General features: G+C 38.6%; 1 protein-coding gene across 1 annotated transcript in view; it reads right to left on the bottom strand.

Annotated features, from left to right (window-relative positions):
- Nucleotides 1-254: 254 nt before the first annotated feature.
- lrrn2 (leucine rich repeat neuronal 2) overlaps nucleotides 255-20,109 on the bottom strand; it is a 49,505-nt gene continuing 29,650 nt past the window's right edge. The window contains exon 2 of the mRNA XM_079857111.1: nucleotides 255-4,384. Within this exon, the coding sequence (XP_079713237.1) occupies nucleotides 1,902-4,070 (2,169 nt within the window). The 5' untranslated portion in view covers nucleotides 4,071-4,384 and the 3' untranslated portion in view covers nucleotides 255-1,901. The remainder of the gene's footprint in view (nucleotides 4,385-20,109) is intronic.

Raw genomic sequence — 20,109 nt, 5'->3', positions numbered from 1 at the left:
ATGTATGTGTGTGAGGAATTGGAAGAAAGCAGATTACGGGTGTTTCTAAAGCAAACTCAGCGTCATCGCATATCTGGTTAAAAACTAAGCTCAGAATCGATCCAGAATCGTTGGAGAGAGAATCGCGATGCATCGATGGATCGATTTTTTCTCCCACCCCTAATATTCTTACTTTAGACTGACTGAAATCAAACTTTTAAAGTGCGTGTGAACACACTAGGTGTCCTGCAATTGACGAAACCTTGATATCAGTCCAAAATGTTTTAATAATAGCTCAAAATAGAATTTAACACACAGTCATCTAAATTATTTCAGAAAGTGGTATGTTGAATAGGAAATTCAGATAGACTTATGTACAGCTTTGGGGTTGGGAAAAGACCAATGATCAACAAAAAATGAAAGGAAACCAATTTTAGGACGAGACAGTCAAGTTAGAGAGAGTGTCACTGAAACAGGAGGGCACATCAACCACAAATTGACAACAAAAAAAATCAAAGCAAACAAAGTTACTGTAAAATGACAGCCTGTAAAAATGGATTTCCCCATATTTGAGAATATAAGAGAACCGTTCACAATCCCCAATGCTGCTTTATTCTCTTTCCCGGATAAAAGAGGGGCTCACCGGTGCCCTCTTACCCCTCTTTCACTGGATATGTCTCTCATTACTGTAGCTGTCCAGCAGTCAGAGCAGCGCTCGTGTACTGTGCATTGAATAGTCACCTGACAAATGGGTAAAGAAAAAGCCCATTTTGAATTCAATTTTCTCTTTTTACAGAAAGAGTTGTCACTACATTTCCATGAAGTGTGTCCCATTAGCAGCCTGACAGGATCCGTTCCTTTCATCAGCACTGAAAGAGATGGGATCTCTGACGTGCTTGCTTTGTACAAAACAGTGTGCATGTAGACGTGGATCTCTTCCCTGTCACCAAATGTTTGCCTTCATTGCTGGAAGGAATGGCGTCATTTTCCTCACGGTTTCTCCATGACCCTTTGTTCTTGTTTGACATGTTTAAACAAAGAGGCTGACACATATGTCGAGGCTGTGTGTCCATCACTTGAACATCTGTTCACTTGGGTTGGTTTTTTAACCAAGGGTCTGCAATATTTCAGGAATGAGGGACCCAACATAGGCAAACATCCCACAGAGCAGATTAGGTCATAAGTTTGTGGCCCTTGTCGATGTATAGATCAGTCTATATTTAGGGGAGAACAAGATTTTTCTTTTATGCGTTTCTCTGGGAGGGTCTTTAACTTTGGAGTGTTATTTTGGGGGTCCTTGTACAGAGCACAATTTAACACACTGTTAAAGAGAGAGTACATACAACATTAGTTATACAACATTTAAGACATCTCCCTTTATATCAGCACTTTTCATAATGCCTGCTTTGAGATAGTCAGTTTAATTTTTCACCACAAAAAAAGAAAAGTGAATTGTTGCCCTCAGCCTGTAAACCAGCTTTCAGAAAACCACCTCTCACCTTTTCACCTTTCTTTGCTTTTCTGTGTCAAGTCATTGTCGTCGTCTTCAGTATTAAAAATATATAAGTGCGTATCTTTCGACAACCATTTGGCCTGTTTTGACACAGGCTCATAAAAGGTGGGTGGTTGCATATAAACAGACTCTATATGAACAGTTATTTATGATTGGCAGCACAGCTTTAGTGTCCTTCGATGATATATTGAATGTGAATATATGAACAAATGCTTTTAATATACATGTGTTGTATCTTTTTTGTTACAAAATAAATACAAATATCTTTTTTCTTTTCTTTCTTTTTGTTATTATACTATACTGTGAAGCAGGTCTGCTATGTAAATTTATAGTATTGTTTATTTCAGACTTTCAGTAGTTTTAACTGTCAGATCAGATCAGATTTATGTCCATCCTTCTTGAACTCTGCTCAGCATGCCTCTTTTGTTAGCCCCCGAGATTCTTGCCCCAGCAAAGTATTTGTGAATTCTTTCCCTCTGCCATCTGATAGGACTTTGTCTGTGTCTTGCTGATTCAGATGCTTAACTGGTATTGGAGAAGTCATGAAAGCCTTCGCCTCCTGGGTCATAATGGTGGTGTGGGGTTTCTCAAATTCCAGCATGTGGTCTTTCCAACTGAATGAGGCTCCCCCATTACATGCTCGGGCCATTAATAAAAGGAGCAGAGCTGATACCGCCAACAGGACTGCTGGGGTCAGGTCTGGCAAAGGATCTTGCATGGGCACCTCTTTGGTCCTTAGATGGACACATGAGGTGTCATTTGGCCCCAAGTGTAGACAAACTTTGTAGTGAGTGCCTGGTTGCAGACGGGTTAGGTTGAATCTCCTGGTACCAGCTAGAATTCGAGTGCTGTACCTATGATGTTCTTCTAGACTACCATTGGCCACCCAAGATAGATGGGCAGTTGGAATGTTACGGCTTGCTTGCCAGGTCAGTAAGGCATACCTTTCTTTGACATCTTGAACTTCAAAGCTATCTTCTGTCTTTTGAGTATTTGCCCGAATCATGTCTCCCCCCTCCACCTGTAGAGTCAAGCTTCTAGTATCAGCTCCCACTAGGTTCTGCGCAACACAAGTGTAGAAGCCGGCCTCTTCAGCAGTGACTCCAAATATCTCTAATGTGCCTTCTGTGAGAACCTGATAACGCCCATAACTGCTGGATGGAGTCAACCTCACGCCTTGGGGAATGACCCAGTAGATGCTTGGTTCTGGCTCTGCTAGTGCTCGACAGTGCAAGGCTACGTTGTCTCCATGTTTGACTTCAATGTAAGAGGGGAATGTGCTTGGGGCAATCAAGGGCAGGCAGCTGTCTGCCATCTCTCTGAATGAGACTTCTTTAACTCGCCGGGCTTTCAGCTCAGGAGGCTCAGAACAGAATGTGGATTGAGGCTCAATGAAACGGACTGGCTTGTCATTGTCGGCTCCCACCCAGCGGATCAGGCAGTCACAGCGAATAGGATTGGTGTGCAAGCTGATTTCTTGAAGGCTGGGCAGCGACCTTACTGTCTGGCTATGCAGGGCACTCAAGGCATTACTGTTCAGCATTAGACTTTCCATACTCGATAACTTTTGGAAGGCCTGAGGGTGGATATAGGAGAGCCGAGGATTGTTTGTGATTTCCAGTTTGGTCAGTTCAGGCAAGTTTTCCATTGCTGAGCGCTCTATAGAGATCAGCTCTTCCATGTTGTTTAAGCCAAGCTCCTTCAGGTGAAGCATGTTTCTAAAGTCTCCCCTCTGCACTAGCTGAATGGGGTTCTTGTTCAAGTCAAGGAACTTTAGACCTGGCAATTTTTGCAATGCTTCTTTTGGAACCTTTATTAGGTGATTATCATAAAAGCTAATGCTCTCCAGATTTTGAAGTCCCTCTAGCGCTCGCTCCGAGATCTCACGTAAGCCCATGCCTGCCAGGACAAGACTACGCAAAGAGCCCAGTGGTTTAAAATTTAGGTCCTGAATAGTGTCCACAAGGTTTCCACCAATCATGAGCACCTCCAGTTGTGGCATAGCATGGAACCAGCGCTGGTCAATTACAACCAGTCGGTTAGAGTTAAGATGAAGCCTTATAAGTTTATCCAGACCCTTAAAGGCCCCAGGGGAGATGCTTCGAAGCCTGTTGTGATTTAGGTACAACTCCTGCAGGCTAGGGAGACCAAAGAAAGCTGCTTCTGGGAGGTGTCTCAGCTGGTTTTCCTCCATGTGTAGGCTAAGAAGAGCTGGCAGGTCAGTTATTCTCAGGTTGCGGGTACTGGTAAAGCTGTTATGTGAGAGATCCAACTCTGTCAGATTGACAAGGCCCTGGAGTTCACTCTGGTCCACAGAACTGATGAGGTTACTTTGCAGCCGGAGGGTTTGTGTCTCTTGAGGGAGGGAAGTGGGCAGCTGGATAAGTAGCAGGTCATTGCAGTCTACTGTAGGAGCCTCTCTGTACACAGACTGGGGAGAGTACCAGGGCTTGATCTGGCAGACACACTGGTGAGGGCAGGGCACTCTCCAGGGCATGGATTGAATGACCAGGGAGCTTGCGACTCCAAGCAGCAGATGTGTGTGCAGAAGAAGTATTGCAATCTGTCCCATTTTCATAATTAATATAAACTGATATAATTTGATGTGGATTCACTGTGAGCTAGACCCTTCAGTCTGCTTTTAATACCAGTCTCTCACTTATCTCTCAGGTTCATGTAACAGGAGAGCCAAGGGTTTAGTTGAATTTTGCTAAGAAAGTTGTCTCAAAGACTAAGCGTTTCTTCATCTCCAGTCTTGTGAAGTAGTTACACGAGTATCTCAAAATCCCCTTTCCGTCTCCTTCAGATGGCTTTAATTCTCTCCAGTCTCACTCCAATGATCTTACATCCTAGCACAGTAGAGTAAGTTTTAGGATTGGTTTAGGGGCACACCTGGAAAAGACAAAAAAACAAAACAAAAAAACAATTATATCATGAGATTTTATAATTCCATTTGCCAGAGCATGCTGTATGATTGCAGTAGCTTCATATGTTGTTTCACTTTTCACTTTGTTTGCAACAAACTTGTTCCACAGTTGTCCTTTTTCAATAATCCCCTTACACTACAGGCATTTTTTTTTTTTTTTTTTTTTTGTAAATAAAACTAGAATACAATATAGTAGTTAAGTCATTGTTATAAATTGTTACTGTAAAGAATGGAAAATATATTGGTTGCTTTCAACACACTTTGCATGCTTCTCAGACTGTATATTGTAAAGAGCTCCTCTAAATTAGTTCTGGGACATTGCAGTTGAATTTCTCTGCACGTCTTGTAGATGGCGGAAAATGACTACTGTGAAAATACGAGAGAAATGCAGGCTGAAATTTAGTGAGCCTAATTCATGGCTTAGGATTTAGCTCTGCAAATAATCAGGGCCCTGGTATTACTCATATGCTGGAGGCTGGTAAGGAATGGGGAAAAATGACATGTTTTTGGCTAAATTCACAAGACTCGGACTCAGAGGGGACATAAAAATGCATTAAGAAAGGAAACTCTCACTGTGGTCTAACCTACTTTGTTTAAACTTTGTGACACGCTGCGTAGAGGAAATCTTTCAAAACTGTCTTCTTTGGATTTAGAGCTTCTCTACTTTGGGAGAGGAGTAGAAACCCTTGTCATAGTTAACTTTCAGAACATCAGCTTTGGAGTTAATGCAGTTTTATTTTTGCACTATAAATTGCCTGGTTTGGTTTAGTTCCTGTCATTAGTGTATGCTCTCACCTCACACCCTTCAAACTAACCATACTGTATCTTTGAAACAAAAATCTTCATTGGGGTTCAGATAACATGCATGACATTGCATAAGTCTAGACAACAATGCATATTATATTTTTTTCTGGAGATGACTTTGGCCCCTTCACAGCACCTCATGCACCTCAGCAATGCAATATTCATGCGTCATTTAGACACCACATCTACATGGTAGAATGGCAGAAATACTAGCTCTGATTATAGTATCCACCCTTTTCCTCCCTTCCTCAAAGCTCTGCCACAGTAATCCATCCTTCTCCTGAATGCCCAATTAGTCGTAATGTTCTCTCTGTCTCTCCTTTGTCCCCCAGGGATCTACCTGCCGGTTCAGAGACTATTTGTGCTTCCTCTTTGCTCTCTCTCATATATGCACACTGGCGTGGAGGGATAGAAGAGCGATCCATAGCTATCAACGGGCCCATGTGAGCAAGCCCTGATCTCTCCCCCGCCAGCCATCGGCTTGTGCACGTCAACTTCAAGCTCATTTACAAAGTGTCAACTTCTCAAGCAGAAGCTTGGCCCTTGATGCACCCCGTTACCTTAGCCCAGCTGGTCCTGGGACATGTTGCGTTCTGTCAATTCCCTGCCTGCATCGTAATAAATTGTGAGGGTGTCTTGAGTGCCCCTAATGTGAGGAGAATGGAGACGTTTGCATGTGGGCTGCTCGCTTGTGCATACTGAATAATGCATTTGCAGAGTTCGCCCACTAATCTTTCTTTTCACTGCTTTTAGCTCTAATTTTGGCCACGCTAGGCTAGACAAAGTGCATCCAGGAGGCCTCCAGAAGGAAACAGCTGTTGTGGTGCCATGCAACAGGTGGTCCCATCTTGTAGGTACCATTTTGTCGTCTCTGAATAAATGTGTTTTCACCTCTTGCTGTCATAATGTCATTAGGGCTGGATAGCAATACAGATTCAGTTCAGTCTCGTGTCCATTTTTCTTACATAAAGTATATAAATATATAAAGTTCATTCAGATTCTACTGAGTCTTTCTCAACGAGTCCTTAAAAGGACTGGCTCATATCTTTTGTTTGTGACAATGTGGCTATAGTGGTTCATGAATTGTACTACTACAAGAGTGGTGAATGTGTTTCTTCAGACACATTCTCCGCTCCTCAAGGTTTTCGAGTCAGATTCTGTGATGTCCGATGCAGTCTGCACAAATGAGAATGGATCTGACATGTTTCATTGTGGCCCTGAAAGCTTCCTGCTCATAATAATCGTCTTTTGTTGACCTTAACAATGGATTGTGCAAGCTACTATTATCTCTCCTGGGAATATAATGGCAAGACATTAAAGACATTTTGACGCCATCTTGTGATTTGACCAATGAAACATACAATCCTGTCACTACCCTGACAAAAGCTTTCTTTTCCGTCAGATTCTTTTAAAACCCAAATAAAACCGTGCTTTGTTTCAGTTTAATCTCAATTTATGTTCTTGATTTGCTTTGCAGATTGCAGGGATTAACCGAATTTGCTGCCGCCGGTTTCCTTACAGCCCTGAGGTTCATTCATGGCATGATTGCTGATGGGCGAGTTTACGAGCCACCTCTGGCTGCATGCTGATGCCTGGATCTCTGTGCCAAAGCTCCTCCTGTCCTCTCCTTCAACAACTCATTTCAGAGCTTAACGGTGAGTGGAAAAGAAAAAAGGTCTGTTTGCACTCTAGTAGTAATGCAGATTTGCCAGACTCTATGAATAATTCTTTGTGGTTGCACACACCTGGAAACGATTGCCCGGTCCTCAAAGGTGAGTTTGTACATTGCATTAACGGCTGTTTTGGGTCGAACACTATTTATGTTTGTTTTCTCTGTGCCAAAGTAATAACTTCACACCTGCTTTATTTATTTAATTCCTTGCTTTTGCATGCTTTTATCTCATTAGAATTCCAGTCCATAATCCATAACATCACAAAAACAAAACAAAAAAAATGATCTTATCCTCGTGTATTATCATGGTTTTCTTCTTCAAGCCATTTTTCTTTGAAAAAAAAATGTGTATGCTGATTAATGTTTCATCAAGGGACTGAATTGACTGGCAGTATTCATCATTTATGAAGCATGCTTCAGGTTAAGAAATAAAAGGGAATATCTGAATCAATGTAGAATCCATAAATTGTTATGGGATGTGAAATGGTCCTCTCTTTCACATGAATACAGAACACACTGCAGAGTGTATGATGTTCACACAGATACTGAATGGACCTGACAGTCTTAATTCATTAGAGAAGACTCAAAAAGAATACTTTAGAATTTGTCTTACCACGAACTCCAATCCTGACCCCAAGATATATTCGAACACCTATGGACATGTCTCTCTTACACATTATTTATTATAATCTTAAATGCAATTACATTAGATACAAAATATGAAACCAAGTGACATCTGCACATAAAAAAAAAATAAAAAAATGCTTTTCTCAAATCTAACTTAATCTTTCTTGGCCATCTTTTTACTCCAATTACTTCTACTTAGACTTTAGTCAGTTTAGCACCATATTGAATTTGACACTGATGAAAAATGAGGTTATGAGGGATAGTCTTAGTCTTTACAACGGCATCCACTGTATAAAAGTCGTAGATCGTAGATTTTAACTTTTAAAATGGTTTCATGGAGTTTTTGTCTACTGAAAGTTTTTTTTCTTTTTTCAGAAAGACCTTTCATCAGCTGAACAATCGGATTGTTTTTAAACAACAGTACAATCCATTGAATGCACTGTACTTCTATCTCTCACAGCCTCATTTTTATTCCTGTCAAAAATTAAACATGGCACTACTCTGACTTAAATGTCCAAAAATGTAGATATCTTTAAGATAGTAGTTTGTCTTGTGTGTTTTTCTGTAAGTGTGTGTTTTTGTGTGTGTAACATTGGAATTGAAAGAACTTTACTGTCTGTCTCCTGCTTTCACCTGCACTGACCTTGCCAGCCTATTTTCCGCCAACTTAATTTCAAGCTCTGAAAGCACAACCTGACTCTACTGCCACACATACTGTGTCTCTCTGCCTCTCAAAACTTTATTTTGACCCTTTTTGTGGCCCTGACTTTTCCTGGAGTAACTTGCACAGAGTCTTATATCACGGAAAGTCTTAGCTCTTGATTGTATATTGTTATATTACATTACATCATATGAATTAGGATATACATATGTAATCTAACATGATATTTTATTGTTTTATTAAATAAATGAATATGTGTGTGTGTGTAAATCAGAGGATAAATTCTTACATCTAGCAGTGAATAAATGGTTTTAATCTTAATCTAATAAAAAAATTGAATTGCATCTGTACACATTTGTGTGCTTTTTTGTAAATGGAACAATGGAAAAGCGATAGATTGGAGCCTGACATCTGTGTGCTTGAGAGAACATATTGCCCCTGTTACTTTTCTTGTTAATAACAACAATAACAACAACCACACAGCATTAAAAAATAAATTCCAGCACCATATTGCCACTCATTATAACGCATTGACAAAATAAAATCTCCTGCTCAACAATTGGAGATGCTTGTTCTGTATTAGATGACACAATTCATAATGTAGTATTGACAAAATTTACTATGGCAAACTGTGGTGGGGACTCATCTATGCTAATGTCCTGTGCAATAGTGACCAGATTTCCAATATTATCCAAAGCTACTGCTTTCCCAGTATCTGTTTGTGTTTATTTGGTTGCAAGTAATCCTTATTTGTTCCAGTCTTTGCAAGAGTTGTTTGTTTCCGAGGCATGTGCACGCACACACACATAACTTATGCATACGCAAGCTTGGTTTAAGCCAAAAAGTGAGATCCACACCTGGTTTCACTAACCCTTGAGACAGAGAAGAAAGCATTTGAATAATAACAAGGGGAACAACACCTGAAGCTGCAACTGCACGAGTTAATTGAATATTCCTCTTTATTTTCAGAAGAGGCTGAGAGAAGCAGGGAGAAGGGCCCTTGAGCGTGTCAGCATTGGATTTACCCAAGGCTGTCCGGCGTCAACCTCTGCTTCGTAAACATCGACTTGGTGTCGTGGTGACTCAAAGCCAGGCTAATCCACCATCGCCACAGATGGAATCTGATTGGGGATCTTGTTATCTTTGCCTTCATCAGCGTGAGTCTGTCTTACCAAGGCTTTGGGCAATTCCTCCAGGGGACGGAAGGGTGAGCACTCTTGCATTATCATGACTTCAAAGGAACTTCGCTGCCTCCATTTAAAAAAAAAATTTGATTAGACACATGATTTGGGATGAGCCCACCAGCATTTGAAGAGAAACGAGAAGGCTGTTTATAATGGCTTTTGTGTACATGGACGTCTTTGACCATGCCGCATTTTGTTTAGTTGCAGCTGTTTTTGAATGCAAGAGCTTGTCCTGTGTGAACGACCCCTAAGCCCCTTTCATAAGCGTCTTTGTGTAATTATAATGCACCTGATGGAACATGATGGAGTCATTTAGAGAGTGAATTAAAAATTGTCCTTAAAAGCTGTGCAGAGCTGCTCACGTATCACACCGATTTGCTTGTCTGTCCATCTTCAAATCACGGTGATGTAAATGTAAAAGTAAAAGACATTGATCAGTAACATGTAATGCCAATGGCCTTTCTTCTTCATGTTTCATTGAAAGTTTCAAAAAATGATCCTCCATATAAAAGATTTCATACTAAAGCGACAGGTTTCATATATATTACGAATAGAGAGGCACACTGGTCATCAATTAAAACTAACTGACAGCGCTGCATATTGACTATACCTATATATAATAGCCATTGCCCATATGTCCATCACATTGCTCTTTATAAAGCAGTTTTATATGCTGGATAGATGCAAACTAGGATATATGACCAAGAATTATTCCAACCTTATACCGCAGCATCCCCCCCACCTGCATCTCAGGAGAGTGTCGTATATTCTCATTCACCTTCCTGAGGAATATTGACCTTTGTAATAATTAGATGAGTGCTGCGGCAGCGAGTTGATAACAGCTTCTTTTCAGAGCGGGACAAGAAGCAGTTCACTACAAGAATGTGTAATCTAGACCAGCTGTTTGTTTTTGTGTGTGTGTTTAAGTGTCTTATGTGCTTTACTAATAAAAAAAAGTTGTGAGATCTCTCTCTCCCTCTCTTTCTCTTTCTGTTGTAACCCTCTGCAGAGCCACCGTCATTTATTTCTTGGAAGGAGCTATTGCAGTTCTCGCTGCAGAGTTGCCATGGAGATCTGCCTCCGTGTTCCACAAGGTCAGTGTGAAAGTTGAAGGAGCTCTGCATAACAGGTCTGCTCCTTCACACAGCCCACTAAAAATATAAATGAATACTTGTGTTTTGTTTTGTTTTTTAAATGTAGTGGTAATAGCATATTTATAGATGTCTTGTTTTTTTCCACATTATCCTTTTTCACATATACTTGCGTATTATTACAGTCATTTTGTCAAAAGGGCCATTTTACTTTCATAATCTGACATATTTCTGAGTAAACAGGCTATGCAATAAGGAAAAGTGTAGGGCGTGAATTTTGTCCATCAGGCCACATTTGTGACTTGGTAAATGATTAAGTTCCCATTATAAAATTGCAATATATACATATGAGCAATATCACACCATAGGATGTAGGTAATCATAGCTGTGCTGATATAGAGCCGTGATATATGAGAATATATCACGACTATGAGTGTGATATTGATCTTAAACAAGTTTGACGGCAGAAGTGTGTACTGTAACTAAATAAGAAACAGCAACAGTATCTTTTGTGTGGAACTAATAAGTAATTTTAATAAATAATGTGACGTTCACTGAAGTTGAAATCACAATCACTAACCCCTTTCTTAATACCAAATATTGCATATTATTTATATAAAATAAAATATTATTGATTGAACAATGATATTTAAATGAACACTAATATCCATTATAAAAGTATAAGAAGTTTGCACAATAGGAAATAAACACAAGCAAACAGTTCGTCAAAAGTAAAAAACAAAACAAACAAAAAAACAGTGCTCGGGATTTACGTTAAATAAAAATATAAAGTTATGAAACGATTTGCCCTGGGACAAATAGTAGATTAATAAGGCCAAAGATTGCCTTTTTGATAGGCCTATACCCAAAATGAGTTATACCTCTATTTACATAAGAGCCACCAGCAAATTCCTGAAGGACTGGCCGAGATGAAGCTGCGCTCGCATCTCCGAAAATGGCTAAATAAGTTTATGTATACATAAATCACATATTTGAGGTCTACACAACTACATTCTTGCCTAAAAAACTGTTAAAACTACATTCTGTGACACAATAATATATTATTATTTATTGTGGGTTTGCTCTTCTGCCATTGACGTTCGCTGTGAGAAATGCTGCCGCTATATCCAGCACAAACAAGTGGAGTGATACAAATTGTGAAACAGTTAATGTGTGATATTAGTCGAATAGCGCATTGCTCGATTTTTCACCGGGCTGGTGCTGGAGTTGGAGCTGATGCTCGGTCTATCAGATTTGAGAACCAGAACTAACTATATATTGAATATATTTTAAATGTCATTTATTCCTGTGATGCGAAAGTTGAATTATCAGCATCATTACTCCAGTCTTCAGTGTCACATGATCCTTCATAAATCATTCTAATATGCTGATTTGGTTCTAAAAAACAAAACAAAAACACTACTTCACATTATCAATGTTGAAAAGAATAATGCTTTTGTTAGAATTATTTTGTCTGGATTCTTTGACGAATAGAAAGAAGAAAAGAACAGCATTTAATTGAAATAGAAATATTTTGTCAAATTAAAAATGTCTATACTGTCACTTTTGATCAATTTATCTCACTGAAAAATGTAGGTGTTTTGTAAAGGCCTCATTTATAGCTTACAGTGTGTGATGACAAGAGAACTGACAACCTAAACTGGCATTTTTCATCAGAGGGACCACTAGTGTCCAAGCATGAACGAGGCAGGTTTCCTGGATGGAGATGCAGAATGACAGCAGGGCTTATCAAACGCTTTTTCTCTCAAACAACAGCCACTTTGACTTTTGTAGAAAGTAAAGAGATGTCTTTTGACATCTCTTTATGCCCCAAAAAGTCCCTCTGTAGTCAATAATTGTATCCTTTAAAACTCATCTTTGATCACCAAAATGACATATTTAAAAGTTTTTTCCTTGAAAAAAGAATGTCTTCATGCTTCATTTAAAATAGCTTGAATGTAACTCTACACCCTTGCCTCATTTACTATCCGCGGTTCTATGAATATGCAAATTAGCCCTGCCTCCACCCACTCACACCAGCTCAGAGATCCACTCGTTGACAATCACACATTGGTTACAAGGTAGTTTGTGACGTCAGAAACACCAGCGATTTCAAACCGCGTTTTTGAGAGAAAATACTCAGCAATGGTGTTGACTTTTCATAAGGTTGAATTTTCATAAGGTTTGTCTTAAAGCTAAAAATACCACATAGACATATAAAACCACAATTTTCACCACTGGGGGTCTTTAAACTGTTTTAAAACAAAATGATTACAGTGTATATTCAGCCTGATCTCACGGCAATTCGTACGAATTCTACGAGGTGGCTAATTCGTACGAATTCATACGACCTCACTCGTACGAATTCGTACGATTTTTGCTAAATCATACATATTTTACGAATTGCCCAATTCGTATGAATTCATACGAATTACCTACCCCTGACCCCGCCCCTAAACCTACCCATCACGTGGATTTAGACAAATCGTACAAATTCGTACGAATTAGCCAATTTTTTATCACTCGTACGAATTCGTACGAATTGGTCGTGAGATAGCGTTGGTATATTTTATCCTAACTAAAGTGATGTCGGTTGTAAAGTAAAGTCAGGTTGTTGTTTTTTTTGTAAAACTGAACATTTGGTTACACTTTATTTTAAGGTGATATAGTTACATTGTACTTAGTCAAAGTGATATTAATTAACTACATGCACTTTCTTTAGAGTTACGGGTTTGGTTTAGGGTTAGTTACTTGAAATGATACATAATTTGCTGTTATTACTGTAGTAAGTATGTGGAACTACGTCACCTTAAAATAAAGTGTTACTGAACATTTTTCTTTCATTTTCTGGTTGAACTCTTTTAACTCTCTTCTTCTTTCTAGTTCAAAGATACAATGCTAAGTATTTGTTTCCGTTACAAAAGAGGCCTGAGGTTTTTCATTAATGGGAAAGTCTTTCAAACGTGGAGTAAACATCAGCTCTTTAAACATCTCTCGTATTTCATCTTTTATATTTCAGGAAAGCCCTGCAGTGATTCCTGAATGCATTTTCTTGATCAGCATTTTTGCACCTTTTTGAATTTTTATTGTTTTTGGATGGGGGGGGGGGGGGGGGATGGGGGGGGGGGTGCTGATTAGTACAGTATTTTCTCTCTTACTAAATGTGAACAGTGGCCGCTTGATGCATTCTATAAATGTGTCCATGTCTCTGACATCTCATTTTCTCTTTTCATTCGGTCTGTCTGGGATGTTTGTTAAGAGCTGTGGTGTTGTTGAGAGACAGATGGATATGCCAAAGAAAGTGAAACTTAAATATCAAAGATAAATCAGGGGTTAAATTGAACTGGAGCAAACCAGAGTTGTGTTCCATCTCTATTGAGTGGGTGTACTCACTCGAAAAACCTTCATTACATTACATTAAACATTATGCTTCTAGTCAGTGCCCGTCAGTTTTCCATTCCAGTGAAATTGAAAGAAAAACAATTCTGGTAGGAATCCACTGATATGTACAGAACTAGCAATTTTGAGTTATATAAAAATATATGCAGTACACTATTGTTCAAATGTTTGTTTTTTTATGTTAAACATGTGAATAATGTTTTTGAAAGAAACATTGTTCACTGAGTATTATTTATTTGATCAACAATGCAGTAAAAACAGTAATATTGTGAAGTATTATAACAATGTAACACAGCTGTTTTCTATTTTAATATTTTAAAATGTCATTTATTCCTGTGTCTGCAAAGCTGAATTTTCAGCATCATTACTCCTGTCTTCAGTGACACGATTTGTTGAGGAAACCGTGATTCTTTGATGAACAGAAAGTTCAAAAGAACAGAAACAGAATAGAAATCTTTGTAATATTGTAAATGTATTATCCCTTTTGATCAATTTAATGCATCCTTGCTAAATAAAAGTATGAATTTCTTTAAAAAAAATCTTCCTGACCCCAAACTTTTACAGTAAATGTTCTTGTAAAATGGCAGAATAGTATCACTGGACCAACACTTTAGTGATATCACTTATCATTTGTTTGTATCGCTGTTTAAACTCAAAGTCTCTCTCTTTTTGTTTTCACCAGGATAACGGCAAAATGGTGACGCTGAAGAGATACATCCATCTCCAGCTGAAAGACGGGGCAAATTAAACGCGCAAACTGATACGTTCAAATGCGCAGCTCAATTAGACAGCCATTACCGAACCTCACCGAAAGTGACAAGAGAACAAGAGCAAGGAATCAGCCTGTGCTGTTTGCGGCTCATGAAAGAGAGTGTATCCTCAAGCGTCCTCTGAAACTAGCTCTGGTGGGTTGAGTCTTCCATGCTGGTCCCCTGCTGGTGGGAGGATGACTCATGCTCAGAGTGACCTTCTGTCATACCACCCTCAATAATATTGACAGAGGCTTGCCTGTGGTCCTTACATTCATCTTCATTAGCACTTGGCTTTAAGCATCAATGTCAGTGTCCACTCCTGGGAGGCTTTCATTGCTATCTCTGCTTCTGTCTGCCCCAGTCGCCACATCTTTCATCCTCTTCCTGCCATTGCTTAGCTTAGAGGGAGCTCAATCAGACTATCATCCGAGACATGTTTGCCTGCAATCTGCCCTTTTTACTTTGGAAAACTAGGGCAAAGCAAAGGAAAACATCGATCTAGGAAGATAATTGCTTAAAGGTATAGTTCACTTTAAAATTAGACTTTGTCATCATTTACTAACCCTGTCGTCCTAAACTGGACTGACTTACATTCTTTATCAAATAAATGCAGCCTTGGTGAGCATAAGAGACTTCTTTCAAAGACAAAAAAAAACTTTGGTTACACTTTATTTTAAGGTGACATAGTTACATTATAAATAAGTACTGAGTAATATTAATTAACTTCATGTACTTACTATAGAGTTAGGGTTTGGTTTAGGGTTAGTTATTTGGAATTATGCATAATTTACTGTAGTAAGTGCATGTAATGGGCTAACTTGTAACTACGTCACCTTAAAATAAAAAGTTACCCAAACTTTTGAACAGTAGTATATTCCAAGTCTTCTAAAGCTGTATGATAACTCAGTGTGAGGAACAAACTCAAATTGAAACTGTTATTTACTGAAATCCTCCCCTCTACTGCAGCTCTCAAATATGGTGACATTAGAGGAATTTAAGTGAAGAATGTTTGGATGTTCTTCAGGACCTAGATATTATTCTTAATTTCACTATTTTAGTTACACAAAAGAAGAAAGTTATAGAGGTTTGGAGCGACATGAGGGTGAAAAAACGATGGCAGAACTTCTTAGGTGAACTATACCTTTCATTTTCTGTATCTTTGTGCGTGCAGTTTAACAAGAATATAGTCTGCGTGGTTCATGTATTTCCTGTGTTTACATTGTTTGTTGCAGTTACTTTATCAGTATTTATGTCCTAGTCTGTACAGTACATGCATATCGTGAGCTTAGAATTATAAGGTTCTATCTCCGTTTAGGGTAGTTCCGAGATATTGAGCATCAAAGTTTTTACATCCCAGCTGGCACAACTGAGATGGAACCTTTTTATTTTATTAATAACTACTAACAAAATATTTTTTTACAAAAATAACACCACACAGGCATTAATAAACACCTAATGGATCAGATTATGTCAAAAACTCAATTTCGACCAAAAGTGGAGATAGAACCTTATAATTCTAAGCTCACGATATGTTAACGTTCGCTGCACAGAAAGAGTCATCCATCTCCTGTGGTCAGCGTGGGACCCACTGTTGAAGACCACAGCTAGCAGGGCTCTGCCGCACATCAGTGTATCCCTATCAGCTTCAGCGCGGTCAGAACAGGTAAGGATTATCTTTACTTCACGCTGGTAGTCTCTCTAGCTCTTTACACAATCCCTTCCCCACTGCTGCAGTCACACCCAGAAAGACGAAACGGAAATGCTATCCTTTGGTGCTTTAAAGGAGCTGTGTGTAGGCCTACATCCAAGAAATGTGCACACTGCCGCCTGTCGTAACATGACCCTGCTGAGAGTTTAAACACAGCATGAATGTTTCGCCAATTATTATTACTTTAGCGACGCGGATCTATCACGGACGGGTCTCTACCTGTCGCAATAATACAAAACTCTCTTGATATTAGAGTGACAATTACAGAAGAATAAAATTAAGCATATTTAATTACCTTTTGGAGCTTGGAAGGGATCAGTTTGAGCAGATGTTATACCATCATCACTGTCCTTGTCAGAGCTCATTCAGAATCTCAAACATCTCAAAACTACAATTTTTAACTTCTTTTTTTTAATCTTGTCAGCTTCTTCACCAGATCCAGCATTAAGTGACAGTGACACTAGTATTTAATTGCGTTCAGTACTTGCTCTGCAGTAAATCGCTGAGCCATTTCAAGTTTGGCTGATGATACTTTTATTCTATGGTTTTCTGCCTTAAACAAGCATTCTTTTATAGTTTTATAATTGTTTTTCTTGTTATATTGTTTAGAATTAATTGATGGAGGAATACTAAGACGGTTGATGTTTAACTTTAAAAAATGAATGAGGATGAGGGTAGTGAATGACGTCCCGGGTCACTAAAGACCCGAGGTATGCGTTTGCATAACTAAATGTTTTTGGCTGTGAAAGTTCAACATGATTCAATGAAGAATTAACATAGTATAAATGTCATATACTGTATATATATAAAATCATTATAATATACTGAATGGTGCTCAAGAAACATTTCTTATTATTATCAATGTTGAAAACAGTTATACTGCTTAATATTTTTTCAGGATTCTTTGATGAATAGAAAGATGGAAAGAACAGCATTTATTTGAAATATATATATTTTTGTAACAATATAAATATCTTTACTGTCACTTTTGATTAATTGGATGCATCATTGCTTAAAAAACAATCAAATAAATACATTTGAACAGCTTAAAAAATACTGAAACAGTAATGTTTTTTTCTCCACCTTAAAACTAAAACATAATGTTATGACATTACTTATTTTGGTTTTATACAGTTATACGTTAGCGTTGTTTTAGCAGTACATAATATTTTGTCATGAAGAAAAATACATTTTAACTTTGTTTTGTGACAATTAAAAGTCACTTTTAAATTCAGAAATCTGAAATAGTTCACTTAACAATTGTGGCAAATTGTTTAAAATGTGATATTTACTTCTCAAATGTTTGTTACTTATCGTTTTTGGTATTATCATCAGGTTTTTAGATTTGTATTCTAGAGCATTTTCAAAACACCACTGCAATGCAACCCTCACTGCAACCAAAGTCCAACAATACTTGAAAAGTGTTTTGTGCTTGCTGGGCCATTCCACCACAAAGCTTCAGTGCCCATATTTCTCTTTCAAACAAACAAAGTTGTAAAATTTAAGTTCAGCACTTTTTGTTTTTGTGGTGTTGTTGTTTTTTTTTTTTTTTTAAATCTCCTGCTACTGCATTATGTTAGATGTTCTAGCCAGAACTCAGCTTTCCAATATAGCGCACCCTGCTTCTGCCTTCCCATCTGATGTTATTCAATCTGTGAATCTAGGCTACAGAATGTCACTGCACTGGAGGCAAAACATGCATCAAATATGCAGAATAATATTAACCTGCTGGAGCTTTTTTTTCCATGAGGGTCAGCAGTGAACGAGACTGATCGATTGTTTTTTGCAAGTTGCCGGGTAAGTATTTATTTTTTCCTTACAAGTATAGCAGCATTGTAGATTGCCTCATTTTAAGAGTGCTTTGCCCTTCTTTGTTTCGCCTCCATGTTTTTTTTTTTTGGCAGTCGTTTAGCTTGACGGATTCATTGCTGTGAGGTCTCAACTTCATCACCACCTACGAGTTTAACTTATATTTATGCAATGAAGCTTACATCCCCTCTGTATGCTTGCATCCACAACTTCACAAGCCCACTTTGCGCTCTTTGTTTCCATATTTATTTTCATTTTCGTAATAAAATCAAATGGTGGTTCCAGAAGCCGCGGCCATCGATTGAGGCTGACACTGATTGATGAGCCGTTTTTCCATTGTGCTGATGGATACACTAATGGAGTTCAGTCTCAGCGCAGGGGTTTAAGTTTGATTAACTAAAACCTCCTGCAGGCCACAGAGAGCCAGACTCCTCCACTGCTGCGCCATGAACCCCAGTCAGCCATTTACTGACCTACACAATCTCTCAAAACCTTCAGGATGTGTGTGAGAGAGTTTGTGTATCTGCACTTGTGTATGAGTGAAAACCACTCAATAGACCTTTACACTTCACCTTCGCTTTGAAATACTGCAGAACACATGTCAAACGCTGAGCTTATATCACGTTTGCTTTGTTTGTGTGTCTATTCTGGCCAGCTATAGACTGCCTGTGCTGACATGCCAGTGTGTGTGATATCCCTGGCAGAGTGTGTGGAAACACAATGTGGGTACAAGGCAAAACTGGCTTGCAGAAGACCACTTTGGATGAGGACATATGAGACGCTTGGCTCATTCTGGATATCACAATCCATGACTGAACCATGTTCTCAAGAGCTGTAAGAGTCCTGAATGCTTCATAATGGCTTCTGTTTTGCTTTTTCCAAGATGTATTTCTTCCACCTACATAATAATGCATAAATCCAGGCATTTGAATGCATCTATACACCACAGGCAATGAATTTAAGTGTGGTGCACTGATCTAAAACTAAATACACTGAATTTCATCATTATGCCCAGTGTGTTACAAGGGGCGTCTCGCAATGGAAGAAAGAAAAGCACACTTTGATTTATTCATGTTTTCATGCATCCCCTTGTGCAAAGTTAATTGCTATTGTTTTCTTGCAGTGTATTATGTAGTCTTCAATATACTTGTGTTTTAATGTGCCATGTCCCGTGATGATTATTTGTTAATTAAATGTAGTATGTTATGCTATTAATATACAGTATAGTAGTTCATTTTAGGATCTGGTTTGGTTTAAAGATGGTCATTATTCCCCTATACAGTACATGACAGACTTCATTTGTATTATTATTATAACTTTCAGTCGCTTAAATATGCGCAATAGATTTTCAAATTAACTGTTGTGTTAGTTTGTGATATATCCTTCATTTATTTATTTATTTATTGTGGATCAGTAGTAAAAGTAGATTCATTTCTTATGTCACCATATAGAATACCCCATGTTTAGATGACGTGTTACTGGTGCTTGGAGGCTGCTGACCTCTTCCTTACCCTCTGTACTTTCCCTCCAGTAAATGACGCCCTTTCCTTTTCCAGTGCCCATTTTGGAGTAGGCTACGGAGTGATGTGGCAATAATCCCAGCATGCAATATGGTCCTCTCAAACCTCCAGGCACTGACGCACAGCAGACAAGCGCTGCCACTAATAAACTTTTAATTAGCTTTAGAGGAGACGGCTTTCATTTACAACAGGGGATAGAATCTCAGAGAACTGCGACAGCATCACAAAAAAAAGGAAATTTACATTCATCGCTTTATTTTCTACATCTTTAGCACAGCTGAACATGCTTTCATTGCATTACAATGATTACAATAATAGCCCACCTTATGTTGTTGTCAATTATTAAATAGTTTGCTTTGTCTCTCACATAAATCTGAAATCACTGTGAACTGAAACGAAATCTTCCTTGTGCCTTGAGAAAATCTCTTCATCATTCCCTGTCTGTGTTTGCTTGCTGCCCTCCT

This window comes from Squalius cephalus (assembly GCF_949319135.1).
Source record: "Squalius cephalus genome assembly, chromosome: 22".
Taxonomy (NCBI): domain Eukaryota; kingdom Metazoa; phylum Chordata; class Actinopteri; order Cypriniformes; family Leuciscidae; genus Squalius; species Squalius cephalus.
This window is presented reverse-complemented; position numbering and strand designations above follow the sequence as displayed.